This window comes from Branchiostoma floridae, chromosome 10, assembly GCF_000003815.2.
Source record: "Branchiostoma floridae strain S238N-H82 chromosome 10, Bfl_VNyyK, whole genome shotgun sequence".
NCBI lineage: Eukaryota > Metazoa > Chordata > Leptocardii > Amphioxiformes > Branchiostomatidae > Branchiostoma > Branchiostoma floridae.
The window spans coordinates 10856544-10877109 of NC_049988.1; the positions used below are offsets into that span (position 1 = coordinate 10856544).

Genomic DNA, 20566 nt, shown 5'->3' on the forward strand with positions numbered 1-20566 from the left:
AAATTTCCATCCCAGGACAGAGGGACGGGTCCTGGGACAGCAGCTGGTAAAAAAAAAAGAAATAACAACCAACAGTACTGCTGACCATTTTAAAATTGTTACCTGGGCATTTGCGACCCCCCGCAAACCCAAACGGCTGGAATGCCAACTTGTGACGACCCTTACTGTTCTCTGCATCAAACCTATCTGGATCAAACCTAGTGGAAAGGTAAGGAAACATGAACCAATATAACTAAGCATGCCTACAGACAGATTTGAAATAGTATAAATGTATCATACAGGTAATGAATATCTTGTTAGACTCAAGTATGTAAAGATATTTACAGAGGGGAACACAGTTACATGTATAGTTAAAAATATTGTATTTTTAAAGCTGCCATCATTATGGTCAAGTAAAGATGAAAGTACAGACATGATTACATGTGTCTAGTACATGATACAATGTATAAATGCAAATGCATGCAGTTCAGTTCTTTAAACAGCTATACCAGCTTTTCTCGAGTTACTATATTTTAACACTAAGAGCACCAAAATGTTTGAAATTAAAACTCACTTGTTTGGCTCTGGCCAAATCCTCTCATCTTGGAGGACAACTCCAAAAGCATGAATAACTGGGGTCTGCAAAAAAATTTCAAAAATACATTTTTGTTATAGTTATTTGTATCTAGTTACATTTCTCTTGAGGATGTACATGCAATAAGTTTTCGGGCATGATTTTACAAATAAATATCTCAAAAGATATAAAATCAGGCGGAAAAACATTGGGAAAGTAATGGTACAAATATCTCTTTATTTAGCACAATTTAGAAACATCTATGTGTTTTTGTAGGGTAGCATCAGATCTAGAAAGTGCAGCAAAGCAGGGAAACCAGAGAGAAGTCTGGCAGAAGATTCGGATCCTGTCAAACAAGAGAAGCAAGAAGTCTTCAGCAGTTAGGGACAAGTCCGGAAAACTGATTTCCGATCCTGATGCTCAGCGGGAAAGGTGGGCTGAACATTTCTCTGAGCTACTCAACCCGCAGCAGGAAGACTCTGACCTAACTGAGTTGGACAGGATACCAGGTGTTCCCAGCTTTGCGTACCTGGGAGAAGATGATGGCCCTCCAACAACCATTGAGATTCAGAACGCTCTTAAGAAATTGAAGAACCACAAATCTCCTGGAGTAGATGGGATAGCCAATGAACAGTTGAAGTATGGTGCGTCAGGACTAATCAAAGCTCTGGAAGTTCTTTTTGCCAAGGTTTGGTTTGGTGAAGCCATTCCCGAGGACTGGTCCAAAGGCATCATCATTGTGCTACCCAAGAAGGGGGATACTACATATTGCGGCAACAACAGGGGAATAACACTCCGATCCACAGCATCAAAACTCTTTCAGATCATCATCCTGGAACGCATCAACCTGGGGTTGGAAATATTACTAAGGGAAAATCAATGTGGCTTCAGGAAGAACAGATCTTGCATCGATCAGATTTATTCCCTACAGACAATCATCCATAAGAGTATTGAGTTCAACATCCCCTTGTATATAAACTTCATTGACTTTAAGGCTGCATTTGACAGCATCAAAAGGCAATTCATCTGGAAAGCTTTCTCCTTTTATGGGCTGCCTATGAAGTACATCAGAGTCCTACAAGCCTTTTTCTACAATACTGTGAGCGCCGTAAGAGTGAATGGGGAGCAGTCAAGCTGGTTTAACGTCGAATCTGGTACTGGTCAGGGTGACATACAAGGCCCTCCAGTTTTCAATGTCTGCATTAATCTGGCAGCGTACCTTACTGAACAGAGGAAACGGCTCAGCACAGGTGCAGTGCTACTACAGGAGACTCCTGGACAGCCGGCTGTTTCAGTACTGGACACAGATTATGCTGACGACATGGCTCTACTAGACAACACAAAGCTGGGTTTACAGGAAACAACTGACTTGCTATGCAAGAACAGCTCCCTTGCTGGCCTCAAGGCCAATGCCAAGAAGACCCAAGTTATGGCAGTTGGCAAGCATACTACTCAACGACCATACACTGAGGAAGGAACGCTCAGTGTAACTGTTGAAGGATGCCCAGCTGAGCAAGTCAGCACCTTCACTTACCTGGGAACGACGTTTAGCAGTGATGGGAAAATGGACACTGAACTTTCATTGCGCATTCAGAAAGCTTCCGGGGCTTTTTCCCAACTTGGTAAAATATGGAACAACAGCAGCATTCTCCTTTCAACAAAAATCAGGATTTACGAGGCAGCAGTACTAACTATTCTGACTTATGGGAGTGAAGTATGGGTCACCACCAAGGCACAAATGAGCAGGCTAGAAGTGTTCCATCAGCGCTGTCTTAGAAGGATCTTACGTGTACGATGGTTTCATCATGTCTCCAACATAAGTGTATTCCAACAGACAGAAACAACGAACATTGAAGCTGTTGTAGCAGCCAGCAGACTAAGGTGGCTGGGTCATGTCTTGAGGATGCCTAATGAGAGGTTGCCCAGATTCCTCTTGGACTGGAACCCGAACTTTGGTAAAAGATCCAGAGGGAGACCGAGGAAGACATGGCTCAACACTGCCCTCGAGGATACCAGACTAACCACTGGAAACAACAACCTGAAACTGAAAGACGTAGAAAAGATGGCCCAGAACCGCCTGGAATGGCGACGGATGGTTCGCAGGAGACGGAAAATCCTTGATGCAGGCCACTCCTCAGGAGGAGACCTTAACAAGTAACAAGTAAGTATGTGTTTTTGTTATTGTTGGAACATGTGATCACATGTTCCAACAATTTCTGTCATTTTTCCCCTCCATTCAAACTTTTATTTCCCCATAAACCAAGCTGTTAAGCTGTGCCTTTTGTTTAGGTCTTGTATTTTTAGATTTTCTATAGTACACTGGTGGCTCTTTTGTGAAAAGCTGTCAGACAGACACAATTTCCTGTACTTGGCAGGGGTGTGTGAATTGCCCTCTTCCCAGCCCACTGACCCAGTTTCATCATTTTGTTTCAATGTTCGAACATGTGCACACAAATGATGAATCTATGTTGGAACAGTTTAGAAACTATCAGAAATAATGATTTTGATGTTAGAAATGTTTGTACATGATGTTGGAATACTGTAGAAAATATTTAGAACATCACAATGATGTTATAAACTGTTCTAAACAGTTACTTATCACAATAAGAATGTTACAAAGATTTCCAAAATGTTGGAACAAAAGGCAAGAAACACCCTCTTGGTAATGTGGAATTGACTCTAACAGTTTGTAAATGTTGTTTTGTTACCTTGGCTGGCACAATGTGGCCTCCTACTTCAGCGTCCAGGTCCATGTAACGTGCGCCCCATGGAGCGATCACGGCACAGCGCAACGACTCGTCAAGAACCTGTCGTAGGTACCTACAGATGAATATTAGCATACGCTAATTTATCAGCTGTAATCATCAATGCACTTCATCCAGCTTGTTTCAGCTACGTTTGTCAGTTTTATGTTGTTAAAAACACAGGCCAAAACCTCCTGACCACAGTCAAGAAAAGAAGACTGAAGTGGTACAGCCACATGTCCGGACTAGTCAAAATTATCATGAAAGGAACGATCCTTTCCAGTTATATCTTACATTCTTGAAATCTTGAAATCTTTATTAACATACCACGTTGCAGACTTTAAGTTTGAATTTTGTTGGCATTCACATGTGCTCCTCCTGGGAGAATTGCACTATAAGTTAAGTACAGCAATTTAAAAAGACACCATAGTTCAAAATCTTAATTGCTAACAATACGATTTTTATCACAAGTCAGGGACCTTTGGTCTTAGACTACATATCACGAGGTACAGGTGTTCGGTTATTATGTACAGACATTCACAATCACAACATTATGATGGATATATTCATACTTCAAAAAGATATACTCCTTTTCAATAGTCCGTGAGTTCAAACATTCTTACACTAGTTGTGAGATGTTGTCAGGGGTGACTTCTCCTTTCTTCCCCAAGACATCGCTCAGTTCCTGGTGCAGTTTCTCTTCTACCTCCTCATGAGTGGCGATGTAGTACAGGGCCCATGTCAGCACTGAGGAACATGACACAGAAAACATATTAAGTATCATCTGAATCAAAAATACGATATGTTAAACTATATTAATCAGTTCTGACAAATGATCTCGATGAACAGTTGAGCTACGCTTCCACAAGTTGTGACAAAGAAGAGAAATGCCAAGTCAAGTACGTTCAAGGCCTTGGATTTTATTTGTTATTAATTATTGGAAGCCTATGGATATGGGAGAAATTTCAAAGTATTTATAGCTCCATAGCGGGCTACTTGGAAACCAGAGATTACAAGCATTCTTGAATGCTAGTTTAACGGAGAAGAGTGGCAGGTTTCACTTTCTATTTTTGTAATAGATGAAACATAGTACATACTACCAGTAAATGTGTTAAATGAGGCTATACTTGCATAGATAAAATATATTAAGTACATAAAATGTTATTCTAAAATGTTTATGTTATACATTTCAACACTCACAGTTTCCAGAAGTATGGAATCCCCCAACCGTAAATGTCATAGCATCACACAAGACCTTTGAAAGTAGAAAACATTGTACATATAATTATTAACTATGACCACTGTTTAGTTTTAATTATGGAAAGATGTTCGTGGACATGACATCGAATTATAGGCAAATATTTGTGAACATGACACTCATGAAATACTAATGTTGTATAAGGTGTCTAAGTGTACGTACATTCACATTTTTGACATGTACATTTTGTGTCACTTTCACTTGGCATATACATAGTGAACATTTACCATGAATTCAGTAGGACACGAGTTTGATCCCCGGTCAAGTAATACCAAACACACACATCACTGCCACTGGATTAGCCCCCCAATGTAGTGATTGCACTACGTTGTGTGGCCCAAGGGCTTAAATTGTTGATGGGCACTGCCATATGTGCCATATGTGTGTGTGTGTGTGTGTGTGTGTCGGGGGGGGGGGGAGACTTAAACAAAAACAGGGGTCTGTTGACATTACACTGGAAATCGTACGATACACCAGTATGTGACTTTGCCCCTTACCTGCTCCTCAGGCAGATTCCCCTCAATGAGCACATCGATGAAGAGTTGCTCCTGGGGTGGGGGAGGGTTCTCTCGACGGTACTTTGCCACCCGTGCAATAGTAGCGTGTAACTTTCCCAGTGCTGATCAACGAAAAATAACACGCAATAGAGTGTCAAGGATTGAGAAAAATGCAAACTTTTGGAATAACTATATGTGGAATTGCAGTTTTAAAAAAAAACACTAAACACCTCATCTAAAGTGTATATTTGAAATGCAAAATGAAAACATGCAGCCCCTCTCTCATTGGTTGAACAAGGAATCTACATGTACTTGGTAAAAAAATGTAACACCTTCTTTAAACTTTTTCTCCCTGGGACTTCCTTCCGTGGGGTGACTTCCCTTGATCCTCTCTTCCATATCATTCCAACACTGGAGAGTTACGAAACAAACCAAATTTAGCACATAATGGACATCTATCAACACAGGGATATTCATTCATTTCATTATGACTTTGACCAACACAGACAAACTTTCTTGCAAAAATCCTCTATTTCTGTCTTAGCATGGTCCGTCTACTCACAATGCCGTAGTTCCTGCCGAACTGAACACACTCCTTCTCATCCTTGAAGGAGTCTCCGAAGGAGCTTCGAGTGAAGGTCTTCAGAGCCAAGGCCATCATGTGTGCATGAAGAGGGATGTGCTGATCTCCCTTGGTGGATTCCCATTTACTGGCCATCTCTTGCCCCAACTGCAAAACAGTTTATGGTAGATGTCAGTGGTTTGTATCTTGGTTTGTATTACATACCAGGTAAGCTGCCGCATGGCATAACATACCAGGTTTATATTGGAGAGTACAGGCTGCATTATCCGAACATATTCATTTGATCTAATCATACAGGGATGGACCCCTACTCTTACTCCTATGGACTCCTAAGTGCGCTGGGTTCTTCTACGTGCTTGATGTGTGGCTCCCTCAAACACGGGAACTCCATTTGATATCCTACCAAAAGAATGTCCCTAACTGCAGTTACTTTGTACTCATTTTCACCTGAATAAAGTAAAGAAATTTGTGTTAAAAGTGCCTTTCCCCAGGGCACAACATCGGGGTATGTCAATGGATTTGAAACCAGGACCTGTGGCTTTCAATCCCCTGATATGTCTCAAACACGTTACGATGCCACCAACTAAATTTAGTACTTGTGCTGCTGTCTCTCATTTGACACTGACAGTAACGTGCAGATTGGAAGTACATGTAGGCAAGCTTATTACATATCTAACTTGATAACAATGTGCAGTAAATAGTTTCGTGTCTAGAAAAAATTCATATTACCTCTTGGAAGATGCTGAAATAATGTTTCAATGCCTCGTGCCCAAAGCTGGGGTCGTACAGCTTCCTCCTGGTCCTACCATCCACACTGTTAGCATACGTGATAGACATGGCACCAAACATGGGCTCAAACCCCTTAAAAAGCAGAGCTGGAATTCGAAAAGTTTAATATTTGATCAAATGAACCATACGGTGTATGTCATGATATCAGATATGACCCCAATGATTATTCTTTTAATGCAATTGTATTGTTTCTCCTGTAAAAAATGAATTGTTGGTCTTACTGCACACAATTTCAAATACAATCCTGTAAATGCATGTAAAATGCTGATATATCAAAATGTCATTAGACTTTAGAGAATTGCTTGTACAAACATTTGCAGGTATAAATCACAGAATACTTCCTTGTTTCTTTTATGCCCATCCATCCATCCATCCATCCATCCGTCCGTCCGTCCGTCCATCCATCCATCCATCCATCCATCCATGTTAAGGTTCCCCCCTCCTCCTGCCCCTGTTTTATATATTCTCTTTGTATCTATTAATATTTTGATTTCCTATCCTGCTTGAGTTAAACCAAAGTGGTGATCATGTTATGCTATTCTTAATTAACAAAACAAACCCATCTTCATTCTTTCCATTTTTCCTTTCCTTCTTTGCTTCATCATTTCTTTATTCCTTTTCATTGATTGATTGATTCATTCATTCATTGGCTGATTCATTCATTCATTCATTCATTAACCCACTCTATTGATTATATTTCATGCTAGCCTCCAAGCAAGAGCTTGAATTTTTGGCGACCTAGGCTAGCCTAATATTATTATAGTGTGCGACCGTTTGCCAGGAATTCCCAGAATTGGACAGGAATATCTGGTATTTTAATTCGCGCATGCGTAGTAGGATCTTCTGTCAGAAGTGGGCATAGTCTTAAGTCTGAAGAATCGGTTAGCTGGGTCCCTCAGGATCATTTTGGTGGTTGTGCTTTCGCTCTATGTGTAGGATTTCCTAAACTACGTCTGTTTTGTTTCACCGGACCATCTCTTCGAGCCGGGTTCGGTGTGTCGGGCATCGAGAGCCACCGTAGTTAGTTTTCCGAGGCGGATTGTTCCTTCGTGCTTTGAAGGAGAAGCATCCCCTTTCGTACACTTGGAAAGCTGGTTTGTGTCTTCCGACCTACCGATTTATTTTGCATTTCAAAGTTGTTTTTGCTGTTTTTGAGGCTTTTGACAACCCTAACCGCCGGGTCAGCGCCCTACCGTATACCCTGCCTGCTGTCAGTGCAATTTAACCTGAATGAAATTGAAATAAAATTCGTCGAGTCATCTATGCCTAAGCAACCACTATGCCTAAAATGATGAATATCAGTAGATCCTTTCTCCAGTTAACCTTTTTGGACCTTCACGAAAATGGGACAACAGATACATTGTACACAATTATGATACGATATCCTCAATAATCATACCCCCCTTCATTTGCATACAAAATATTTAATTTGGTACGTTTTGGTACGGTCTTAGCTACCACATACCAAGATTAGAAACATCCAGTATCTGTACCTGGAGCGATCCTCATTAGATATGATTTACAAAAATGACGTCTAAGGGCCCAAAGCGTCCGTCGCTTCTTCCCGACTACTCAATCTGTCTAACGTCCAAAAAGTTGGTCCATACATAGTTTAACAACCAGAATATACATTGGAGTAAAACAGATACCGCTATGGGGCCATTTATTATCTCATGAGATCCTCACGCCGCACCAAATTAACAAAACCACTTTAATAATATTAAACTTTTTTTTATTATCTTGTTCCCAGACACACACACACAAACGCTACTAGTAATGAAAAATAACTTCCATGCACAACACCACCATCAAGCCAAAGATGAACAAAATATCAAACACAGACAATAAGTACAAAGTCACACCACCATAGACACTTGCCTTCTGAATAGCGATGCCATTAAAATTTCACCAATAAAAAAAGAAATACAAACAACATACACTCAAACCCATATCAAACAAACAACCGTTGCCATGGCAATGCGTTTTCATTGCCACAGTTTTTTAAATTTAAGCCATATATCCTCACGTGGCCTGTCAAAGGCGCGTTCATGTTGTTTCCAGAGTTCCGGCGCCGCCAGACTGACGACCAGCTGCTGCCCCCACCAGAAGGAGGCGATGTCTCCGTACTCTGCATGGAGCTTCAGTAGGAACTCATGCAGACTGCCTGCCCTGCCTACGTCATCCATGTTACCATCCCTGCGATAGCATTAAAGATAACGTTACATGTTAAAACATTTAAACAAAGATAGCTTCAGTTGCTATGCCTCAATGAAAAAAGGACTACATCAGTCACAAAATACAATTAAACCGTAATGAAGCAACCAAGGTGATCAACAGACCTCTACTGTGCTTATTCATCAACTATAAAATATATGCAATGTGAATGTATGTAGCTATATATTCTTAACGTTATATTTTGAAGCTTACTTTGGGTCTGATGGCTCCAATCCTGGGATGGTGGTGATTTTATTTGAGCCCTGTGAAAAACATCAACAATAGAATGATGATGCACATGTTGTCAAAGTCTGGATTGCAATTACATAACGTTAACGGTAGCTACAATTACACATAATTTGTTAGCTACCTTTTAAAAAGTTATACGGAAAAGTAATTCAAAACATACCGGGTACAGATACAACACCGCAGCTATCAGAAAGACCACAAACGTGATGGCAAAGATTGCGTAGTCCAACATCTTGCCAACCAAATTCTGTCCAAATTTGGAGAGAGCTTTTAAGGAAGAAACTCCAGACAAACTTAGCAATGGACAAGTCTTTGAGCCGCACAACTCTCGGAAGTAGATAAATAAGTTATCAATCCGAACATTGGTGGATATGAAAAAATAGTGCTAATATCAGTACAGATACTCGCCAAATATGGAATTTTTTTAAACCTAAAAATTTAGATAGCTTTAAATAAAAGTATAGAATAATCATATTTTGACAAACCGGATGATTTACTCATTAAAAATAACCTGCAAACATGTTAAGCGCAATGATATGCGGTTCATTATGTGAGTCGGCATTTTACCAGCCATTTTCAAAGGTTGAATTTTAACCTCCTTGGTGAAAGGTTGCAGGTTGTACGTGAAGTTTGAAGTTCAAGTTTGAAGTAGTCGGAAGGTCTACATGTGTGTTGAAAAACTATTGATCGTTTGCTTGTTTCCCCGTTTTAAAGGTGATCTAGGTCTATTATTAAAGTAGCGCAAATGTTACTTATTGTACGAATGTAGCGGGTTCCGCACTAGTGTTCCAGTGCTGAAGAAAGTTCAGACTCACAAAGCCAACGCCACTACGTCAACCGGTTAACGTTCCTACACTAAATGGCTAGTAGGTTTGGAACCGTTGAATTGGTAAGTTGGTGGCGCTTGATCCCCACTGTTATAAACGGTTTAATTTAAGGCAGAGGTCATTATCGATCACGTGGTGGTGTACTGGATCAGTCCTCTCATCGCCACCGCCCGGTCCTACTACCTAAACTTCGGAACCGTCCCGTCTTCCAGGCCGAGAAAGTCATTGAAGACTACCAAAAGTAAACGGAGAAACTTAAAGAAAAAAAGGATAACTTTCAGATTAAAGCTGTGAAGTATTCTGCCTACAATGATCATGATTTATTCTACACCATCTAAAAATAGAATCTGTTTCTGAACTTCACTGATACAATGGCCTTACAAACAACCAAAGTATATGTGGGCTCATCAAGTGATAACCACTCTCAAGGGGCTGGTTTAAGGTGCATTGCAGGCCCCAGGTCTGCTAAGTATTCGTCTTTTTCTGTCAGCTTATACATGTCTTAACAGTCGGCCTTTCTAACTACTGCCACCTCTAAAGATATTATACCAGCCACATAAACAAACCCCGATGTACACTACTGAACTGGGCAGGCAGGCCTAGGCAACACTCCAATCATCACCGTACAGGTACCGGCCAGCTCACCATAGTAATTGGTTACCGGGCAAGTAAATGTGTACAGTACACTACTGTAGTGAAGTGCATACCAACTTAACTGTTACAGTCTTCAAGAAGAGTGTCAGCAAACATTGTACATTTGTACTTGAGGTTTACATCAGATAAGGGCCCATCCCAGCACCCAAAAATAAGATGATGTTTGGCAAATCATCTTTCAACCCTCTACTTAAATGTTATACATGTATAACTAATCACTGACGGCGTAAGAATTTAAATGGCCACACATCATCTTGTCCCTCTATAAATATCTGCAACTCTGCACAAATTCAGCTCCAACTGTAACTCATTTCGTTTTTCACTGGCAATGATACAGCTCCTGTATCAACCTAATGGTACACATCGCCTTAGAACTCCCCATGCCAATTAAATAAATCAGGGGAACATAAGCACTGCACCCACCCACATACATCTATAATATGTCCTCCTACACCTGGGAACAGATGGAAAATTCAGATTGACCTTAAGCTTTCACTCTGACTTGTCTGACTCAGGCTCATCAATATGAGTATGGATGATCCTGTGGTTTGCTGAAAACGTGAGCTGTGGCAAGGCTGTATCATACTGCACTACTAGGTTAGGAAAGGCATCTTTGTTCTCAGTGTGAGATTGGCTGCTTTAACTTTTTTTAATTGCCTGATGAATCCCTGGAGAGGAGCCTGTTGCGTCAGTATACGAGGGTGGTTCAAAAAGTAATGCAATGGGTCTTACAACAGGTTCATTTTTTCATTGAATGAGTTGAAATTTGGCACAAAGGTAAAGGCATATATCATCTTGAGATTGAAATATCTAAATTTCTTTTTCAGGATTTTATAAGTTACTTAGTCGAGTTCATGATGACCACACCCTTGATAGCCCGTTGGAAGAAATCAGAGGCTCAATTAACGTTTAATAGGTACTGTCACTGACTCTCGTGTCTATTGTAAGAAACTGAAACTTCAAATGAACCAAGCTGCATTTCTCGTCATGCCACATGCTTATTTTCATTTTTGAAGTCCAATCAGTTTTAATTTTTTCGTTCCTGGGGTGAAGTAATGTATGAGGGCGGTTGTCAGGGTCGTTGATCAGGGGTGGGCTGATTAAAATTTCCGTAGACGACCCTTTTATAAACTGAGAAGAATGAAACTTAGCAAACTTCTTGGTCTTTAAATAGTTAATATTTGTGTATCTTTTAGTTAATGAAAAGGCAGTGTACTCAACCCTTTAATCAACAAATCACGTATTTGGCTATTATTCAAACTGCCAGTAATTTAGCAACTCAATCCATTCTAGCTGCTGTAAAGGAAGAACCATTGGGAGTTCAGAAATGAAAATCGGCATGTAACCTAATAGTGGCATTCACTATTATACAAGTAAAATGTGAGCTTCTTACAGTAGTTATAAGTGGGTCAGATCTAGAGCAACTGATCTTCTGAGAAGCTTCCAAGGGTGTGGTCAACTTGAAATCAACTAAGTTGTTCCTAAAAATCTGAAAAACAAATTGAGATATTTCAATCTCAAGATGATATATGCCTTTACTTTTGTGCCAAATTTCAACTCATTCCATGAAACAATGAGCCTATTATAAGACCCATTGCATTACTTTTTGAACCACCCTCGAAACAGTCCACAAAAGGAAGAAATTGAATCAGATATATCATATTATATGGTAGCTTAAAATACTATGCTTCACTTGTTACATGGTAGCAGTGAATGCTACCTGTTCATGATCAAGCTATTAACCCTCCCCTCTCCCGCCCCCAAAAAGCTAGTACATAATTCCTCTTGCACATAACATATTACTGTACATGTACCTACGGATTCAGAAATGATCATACTGCACTTAACAATATCAATTGCACTGAGACTGATTTTTTTTACACACTTCTCTACTGATTTTTACCAATCAGTAGACATTTTCCTATACTGAATACCTCAAACTTCAAAAGCATACAGTAGTACATCCATGAAACAACTCATGAAGCTTCATCATGCTTCTTCATTCTACTGTACCTTCTTTTTGCAATTAATATTGCAGCCATTCTATGAATCATGGAATATTCATGGACAAACTTATAGCAGAGAACGTGTTTGAAATGCATGTTTGTGCACACAGTCTTAATTCTGCTGGCTCTGCAAAGGAGGCATTGCAAAATCGAGAGAGAGACATTATTTGAGTGTCGACTTAAGCTCAAAAAAGGGAGGGTAACTGTTGGCACTAGTCACGCTTGGTGACCGTGATCCAGATCTCGTCGAGCGGGCGCGTGACGAGCCCATGCCACGGCGTGACCACCTGTCCGTCCACCAGATGGAACTTGAACTGTCGGCACAGGATGGACAGGAACACAGTTGTCTCCACATAGGTGAACCTGTAGCCTGGGGAGGGGGAGAATTCTTATCAGAGCTCAAAATACTAAAATGTAGAACTGATGCATGTAAAAAAATTGTACCTGTGCACCTCACTTTTGACTTTGGTTGCACCAGGGCATCTATATGTATATAATATATATATATAGGGTATTACCAGTATGTGTAAATACTGTGAATGCATTTAGGTTCGTGGGGATTTAATTTTGCTGTAGCGGGAAAAAGGACTTTTCGCGGTGGTTCTAAGTTTGCGGTAGCAACATGCACTGTAGTCTCTGCCAAGGAAAAATTAAACCACCACGAACATTTCTGCATTACAGTAAAAGGTACTACACATATCGCACTCTAGTAACACAGGTTCACTTCTTCCGTGGGGTAACCTAATTATAGTAGGCATCCTTCCAACCTATATATATTGTTGCTAAAAACATGGTATTGAGGGATGTTTTGATATCCCTAAATACCGTTTTTAGATACAAAAAAGTTAAAGGATGGTGGGTTTAAAATGCATTATTTCCATAAAAAATAGATTTGAAACCATTGCCAGTCAACTTGATATTCCTGAATACATCGGATATAAGTTACCCCGCAGATAAAGGTGAACTAGAGTTATATTATTTATGACATTTAGGTATAAAAAGATTATCTTAAAACCTTTGTTGTATTATCTGTTTAAAAAATTCAGAATCAAGCTCTGAAGAGAGGCAATACAGTTTGTAATTTGCCAGAGGGCAGTTTATGTACCATTTGACTCTCCCCTTTTTACACACTCTCTCTCCCATATAGTACAACTTTGATGGTACAAGAACAAACAAAAATATAACAGTACACAGTAACTGTTGAGCAACAATTTTACCTGGGCATTTTCGACCCCCTGCAAACCCAAACGGCTGGAACGCCAACTTGTGACGACCCTTAATGTTCTCTGCATCAAACCTCTCTGGATCAAACCTAGTAAAGAGTTGAAAAGAAACATGAACCAAATATACATGTATAACTGAGCATACCAGGTCCTACAGATCCGAAATAGTATCTAGGTATCACACAGGTGATGAATCTCATTTTAGACTCAAGCATACAAAGTGACAGAGGAAAACACAGTTACATGTATGGTTAAAATGTTGTATTTTTAAAGCTTATAAAGCTTATGACAGCTTTTCCTCTTTCAAGACCATTAAATGGTCGGGGAAAGTAAAAAGTAAAGACATCATTATCTATGATACAATGTTCAAATGCAACATACATGCAGTTCAGTTCTTTAATCATCTTAACCAGCTTTTCTTTTGTGTTGACATTTTAACACTAAGATCACCAAAATGTTTGAACTAAAAACTCACTTGTTTGGCTCTGGCCAAATCCTCTCATCTTGGAGGACAACTCCAAAAGCATGAATAACTGGGGTCTGTTAAAAAAACATAATGATGTTACATTGTATGTTCATTGCTACTTCACATGGACACCCCCCTTGTCCATGTTGAGTAAACCAAAGCAAACCAAATTGATTTGGTTTGGTTTGATTTGGATCTCCATTAATGATATGTCACTATTCTTCCTGGAGTCCGGGTGAATGATGTAAATCACCGTATGGCTGATACGAGACAGAGATTTGCCAGGCTTCCATTCATGTGATTTGATCACTTTCACCATTGGTTGTCAATGCAATGCCTGGGTACGGGTGAAGTTTTGTTATTCAACAGTTACAAATATAAAATCAAACTTTCTCACTAATACAATTAAGATTTGCTGTAAACAAGATATTTCAGTGTTGAAGTTAGATAGTGCAAGAGTTTGCAAAACTTATTTTGTTACCTTGGCTGGCACAATGTGGCCTCCTACTTCAGCGTCCAGGTCCATGTAACGTGCCCCCCATGGAGCAACCACGGCACAGCGCAACGACTCGTCAAGGACCTGTCGTAGGTACCTACGGATAACATTAGCATATGTCATTAGTTCATCAAATGTACTCACCAATGCACGAAATCCAGCATGTTTTACTGAAATAGTGCCAAAACTATCATGCAAAGAATCATCCAGGGAGGAAGAAACCAGGGTAGGCAAGGTAAAAAATGGGAGAATAATGTCAGAGAATGGAGAAACTTATCTGTGTCATCAATTATGATGTTGATATTTCAAAATGATATACTCATTGTCAATAGCTTGTGTAACTTAAAACATTCTTACACTAGTTGTGAGATGTTGTCAGGGGTGACTTCTCCTTTCTTCCCCAAGACATCGCTCAGTTCCTGGTACAGTTTCTCCTCTACCTCCTCATGGGTGGCAATGAAGTACAGGGCCCATGTCAGCACTAAGGAACATGACAAAGAACACATGCTACGTGTGTAAGTATCACCTGCCATAGAAAGATGATATTTGAAAGAAAGTGAAAGTAATATTGATCAGTTTAGCTCAAATAAACTTGAAGAACAGTTGAGCTACGCTTGCACAAGTTGTGACAGAGAAGAGAGATGCCATATTAAGTATATTTCCAAGGCCTTGACTTGATTCATTTTTAATGTTTGGAAGCCTTTGGATGCAGAGGAAATTTAAAAAGTGTTTGTAACACCCCAGTAGACTAATTTGAAACCATACTGGCAGGTTTTCACTTTCTAATTTTGTAATAGATTAAACATAGCACAGTGTCACACTACCAGTAAATGCTATACTTGAATGAAAAAAACACTAAGACAACATTAAGAAATTAAAATGTTATTCTTTTAAAATTTGTAAGTTACATTTTGACACTCACAGTTTCCAGAAGTATGGAACCCTCCAACCATATATGTCATAGCATCACACAAGACCTTTGAAAGTAGGAAAACATTGTACATATAATTATCAACTAAGACAACTGTTTAGTTCGAATTATGGGCAAATGTTTGTGGACATGACAATCATCAAATACTAATGATGTATAAGGTGTCTAAGTGTACATTCACATTTTTTGATATGTACATTTTGTATCACTTTCCCTTGGCATAGTAAACATTTGCCTTGAATTCAGTAGGACATGAGTTTGATCCCCGGTCAAGTCATGCCAAAGACTTTAAACAGTTAAACACACACATCACTGCCACTGGATTAGCCCCCCAAAGGAAGTGATTGCACAAAGTTGCGTGGCCCAAGGGCTTCAAATCTTTGATGGGCACTGCCATATGTGCTACGTATGGTGTGGGGGGTCTGATGACATCACACTGGGAATCGTACAATATACCAGCATGTGACTTTGCCCTTACCTGCTCTTCGGGCAAGTCCCCCTCAATGAGAACATCGATGAAGAGTTGTTCCTGGGGTGGGGGAGGGTTCTCTCGACGGTACTTTGCCACCCGTGCAATAGTGGCATGCAACTTTCCTTTTGCTGACCAAAGAAAAACAACACACAATAGGTATCAAGGACTGAGATAAATGCAAACTTTCGAAATAACTATATTATCAGTATATGGGGAATATACCTTGTAGTTTCTAAACAAATCACAGCATTGGACTGATCCCAATCCACCACAGCAAAAGTGTAGATTTGAAATGCAAAATAAAAACATGACATGCAGCCCCTCTCTCATTGGATGAGCCAATAATTGCCACGCTATCATTGGATCAGAAATCTACATGTACTTGCTGAAAAGTAACACCTTCTTCAAACTTTTTCTCCCTGGGACTTCCTTCCGTGGGATAACTTCCCTTGATCCTCTCCTCCATATCATTCCAGCACTGGACAGATAAAGAAAGATGGAACAAAATTTTAACACATGATAGACACCCATATCAACACAGTGATATTCCATTCCATAAACTCAAAAGCCTGTTAAAGAGTGAGGTATGCTCAAGATCAGATTTGTGCTTATGACACAGGAGAGATTCAGATTTGCCAAAATTTCTGACTGTGCAACTCCAGTCTCAATCAAGCGAGGCATTCCCAATTTTTTTAAATGTTAGAACTACATAAATACATATAACAACACAAACTTACATGAATAAATCCTCTATTTCCTTCTTAGCATTTAAAGAAATTCTGTCTACTCACAATGTCGTAGTTCCTGCCGAATTGAACACACTCCTTCTCATCCTTGAAGGCGTCTCCGAAGGAGCTTCGAGTGATGGCCTTCATTGCCAAGGCTATGATGTGTGCATGGAGGGGGATGTGCTGATCACCCTTCATAGATTCCCATTTCTTAGCCATCTCTTGCCCCAACTGGAAAACAAATTACAGAAGTTTGTCATTGGTTTGTCTATTTGTATTTCATATACCAGGTAAGCTGCCTCATGGCATAACACACCAGGTTTGACAAGCTTACAAGTTGCATATCCAGACATATTCATTTGCTCCAATCATACAGCAATGGCCCCTTATTTATTACCCTTAGTGATAAGTGTTGTGGGTTCTTCTACGTGCTTGATATGTGGCTCTTCTCCAACATGGGACCTCCATTTAATATGATAATAATTAATCCTTTTGATATCCTACCAAAAGAATGTTCCTAACTGCAGTAAATTTGTACTCATTTTCACCTGAATAAAGTACGGAAATTTTGTTAAAAGTGCCTTTCCGCAGGACACAACATTGGGGCATATCAAAGGATTTGAAACCAGGACCTCTGGCTTTAAATCACTAGTCCTGATATGTCTCAAACACTTTACCATGCCACCAACTAAATTTAGTACTGGTGCTGCTTTCCCTCATTTGACAGCAGACAGTTTAAGTACAGATTGGAAGAACATGTAGGCAAGCTTCTTATATATCTAACTTGATACGAATGTGCTGTAAATAATTTAATAGTTTTGTGTCTAGAAAAAAATCATATTACCTCTTGGAAGATGCTGTAATAATGTTTCATGGCGTTGTGCCCATAGCTGGGGTCATACAGCTTCCTCCTGGTCCTACCATCCACACTGTTAGCATACTGGATAGACTTGGCACCAATCAGAGGCTCAAAACCTTTAAAAAGCAGAGCTGGAAGAGTTTAACAGAAAATTTAGTTGGTCAAAAGAACCATACAGTGTATGTCATGATATCAGAAATGCCCAAGGATTATTCCTCTTTCATATGATTGTGCAGCTTCTCCTATTGGTCTACTAGTCACAGTGTACAATTTTACATACAATCCTGTAAATGCATTGTATAATGTATCTACTGATAGATTGAAATATCACTAGATCATATTGCTTGTACAGATTTTATCAGATAGAACTTAGATACTTAAATACATACTTTAGCATCCATCCATCCATCCATCCATCCATCCATCCATCTTCCTTCTTTCCTTCCTTCTTAGCTTCATCATTTCTTTATTCCTTTTCATTCTTTTCCCTTGCTTGCTTGCTTGCTGGATTGATTGATTGGCCGCTTGCTTGCTTGCTTGATTAATTCATTCACCCATCCATTCATTCATATTGATTATATCTTAAGCTAGCCTCCAACCAAGGGCTTGAATCTGTAAGAAAGGAGTAGAAACAAAAAGAAACAACATGCCGACACCTGGGATTGAACCCGGGCCGGCAGATCACAAACCCAGCAGCGTAACCACTATGCCAGAAAAGACTGATCAGCCAATTGGCATGTCTGTTTGGTGCTTCTTAAACCCCCCCCCCCCCACTGTTACAAATCTTCGAATTTAAGCCATATCTCCTTACGTGGCCTGTCAAAGATGCGTTCATGTTGTTTCCAGAGTTCCGGCGCCCCCAGACTGACCACCAGCTGCTGCCCCCACCAGAAGGAGGCGATGTCTCCGTACTCTGCATGGAGCTTCAGTAGGAACTCATGCAGACTGCCTGCCCTGCCCAGGTCACCCAGGTTACCATCCCTGTAATTATGTTAAGATACATGTTAAACATTTAAACAGAGATACTCCGTACTCTGCATGGAGCTTCAGTAGGAACTCATGCAGACTGCCTGCCCTGCCCAAACCCAGGTTGCCATCCCTGTAATTATGTTAAAGATAACATTACATGTTGAACATTTAAACAAAAGATAGCTTGTTAGATCTATACCTCAAAGAAAAGGCATAACGCTAATTCACCTATACCGCGGGGTAACCTATATCCGTTGTCTCTAAACAGAGGGTATCTACGGACATCAAGTGAATGGACGGCGTTTTCAAATTGCAACATTTTCACATTGTTCAGTTTAAAACCACCGTCCGTCAAAATGATGTCCATAAGTCCTCTGTTTTTAGAAACAACGGATATAGGTTACCCATGGATAAAGGTGAACTAGCATTATATGTTGGTATGCAGGTTAATGCAGGTATATGTTATTACCGTAAGCAACCAAGGTGATCAACAGACCTCTACTGCGCTTATTCATCTACTACTCATCCAATATATACGATATGAATGTATGTAACTATTCGTCTATTGTCTTAACGTTACAATTTTTTTTAAGTTACATGAAGTTTTATTCTTACTTTGGGTCTGATGGCTCCAGTCCTGGGATGGTGGTGATTTTATTTGCACCCTGTGACAAAAAAACAAACAAAATAATGATAATCAAGTGCACATGTTGTCAAAGTGTGGACGGCAATTAATAACGAAGCTTATTGAAGCTTAGCTACACAATTTATGACATTTATTGAAAACTTTAACATATGGAAAAGTAATTCAAAACATACCGGGTACAGATACAACACGGTAGCTATCAGAAAGACCACAAACGTGATGGCAAAAATTGCGTAGTCCAACATCTTGCCAATTAAACTCCGTCCTCTTTGGTGAGAGGTTTCAAGAACTCTCTCGACTCTAGACGAATTTGCGTGGGACACGTCTTCGTGCCGAACAACACCCGGAAGTAAACAAATAAGATATAAGTCCGAGGATTGGAGGATAGAAAAATAGTATCTTTATCAGTAGATTCTCGCCAAACATGGATTATTTTCATCCATACAATTCAAAACACTTTGAATAAAAGTATGAAATAATCAAATGTTGACAAACTGGATGATTTGCTCATCAAAATCAAGCTACAAATGTATGAAGCGCAGGGATATGCGGTCTATTATGTGAGTTGGCATTTTACCCGCCATTTTCAAAGGTGAAAGGTTGAAGGTTGCAGGTGAAGTTTGAAGTTTGTCGGAAGTTCTGCATGTGTCTGTTGAAAAACTCTTGATCGCTTGCTTGTTTCCCCCACTTTAAAGGTAATTTTGGTCTAAGTAGCTTCCTTCTTATTGTTTGCTTAGTCTGCGTTGCTTTCAGTATTGTTATTGTGCATGTAAAGAATTTATAGCAGGCCGGGCTACCTGATGGGGGAGGGGGGCATAATTTGCTGTGCCCAAATTTTATTTTGGGATGTTCAACATTAATTCCTCTAAGGAATAAACTGTGAAAGTTGTGTTATTAGATGATTTCCAAAACTGCATTACATAGCAGCTGCTGCAGTCGATGTAGCGCTAGAGTAGAACTCAAAAATTATGCTCCTAAAGTAATTTAGCAATGAGTCCAAAATTTAGATAACTCTGGAACTTGATGACGTGAGTACTTCTGTGTCTGTATCTATATAGCTGGTATAACTGCCATTCGGCGTAACACACCAGCTACTTCTTCTTTGCTGAGCTGATATGTTGCAATATGAATGGCGGTTATTCCAGCAATAAAGGCCCTTTCACAGAGATCAGATGTGCGGCGACAGGAATTATAGGATATGTCAAAAGTAAAGGCTCAGAAAAGAAAGCAAAACCCACCTGGACATTGTTATACAAATTGAAACAATGGTCGAGAAAAGGACTATTTTCAATATCGGGGCCTTACCCTTTGACATATTACCTAGAATTCCTGTCGCCGCACATGCGTTCTGACCTCTTCAAGAGGGCTTGTTCTACCCTGGGATGCTAGCCGAGATCAGGCA

General features: G+C 39.9%; 2 protein-coding genes across 4 annotated transcripts in view; both read right to left on the reverse strand.

Moving 5' to 3' along the window:
* The window catches only part of LOC118423857 (cytochrome P450 20A1-like), a 10825-nt gene extending 899 nt beyond the window's left edge, over window positions 1-9926 (reverse strand). Inside the window, exons 1-12 of the mRNA XM_035832149.1 lie at window positions 9048-9926; window positions 8852-8901; window positions 8451-8620; window positions 6365-6510; window positions 5615-5782; window positions 5385-5463; window positions 5053-5174; window positions 4498-4552; window positions 3921-4044; window positions 3262-3373; window positions 554-618; window positions 103-197 (exon numbers count right to left, since the gene is read on the reverse strand). Coding sequence (XP_035688042.1) covers window positions 103-197; window positions 554-618; window positions 3262-3373; window positions 3921-4044; window positions 4498-4552; window positions 5053-5174; window positions 5385-5463; window positions 5615-5782; window positions 6365-6510; window positions 8451-8620; window positions 8852-8901; window positions 9048-9119 — 1258 coding nt within the window. The 5' untranslated portion in view covers window positions 9120-9926. The remainder of the gene's footprint in view (window positions 1-102; window positions 198-553; window positions 619-3261; window positions 3374-3920; window positions 4045-4497; window positions 4553-5052; window positions 5175-5384; window positions 5464-5614; window positions 5783-6364; window positions 6511-8450; window positions 8621-8851; window positions 8902-9047) is intronic.
* Window positions 1-19526, reverse strand: part of LOC118423856 (cytochrome P450 20A1-like) — a 31674-nt gene extending 12148 nt beyond the window's left edge. The window contains exons 1-13 of one of the 3 annotated variants that reach the window (XR_004832125.1): window positions 19338-19525; window positions 19134-19183; window positions 18361-18530; window positions 17535-17680; window positions 16754-16921; window positions 16362-16440; window positions 15969-16090; window positions 15482-15536; window positions 14917-15040; window positions 14545-14656; window positions 14073-14137; window positions 13592-13686; window positions 12471-12744 (exon numbers count right to left, since the gene is read on the reverse strand). Coding sequence is in view for 2 of the 3 variants with exons in the window: in XM_035832147.1 (XP_035688040.1) it covers window positions 12587-12744; window positions 13592-13686; window positions 14073-14137; window positions 14545-14656; window positions 14917-15040; window positions 15482-15536; window positions 15969-16090; window positions 16362-16440; window positions 16754-16921; window positions 17535-17680; window positions 18361-18530; window positions 19134-19183; window positions 19338-19409 (1416 nt within the window). In the remaining variant the exon portion in view is untranslated. Of the gene's footprint in view, window positions 1-10606; window positions 12745-13591; window positions 13687-14072; window positions 14138-14544; window positions 14657-14916; window positions 15041-15481; window positions 15537-15968; window positions 16091-16361; window positions 16441-16753; window positions 16922-17534; window positions 17681-18360; window positions 18531-19133; window positions 19184-19337 lie in introns of those variants that run through there. The other 2 variants (XM_035832147.1, XM_035832148.1) reach the window with 2 other exon arrangements.
* Window positions 19527-20566: the final 1040 nt, after the last annotated feature.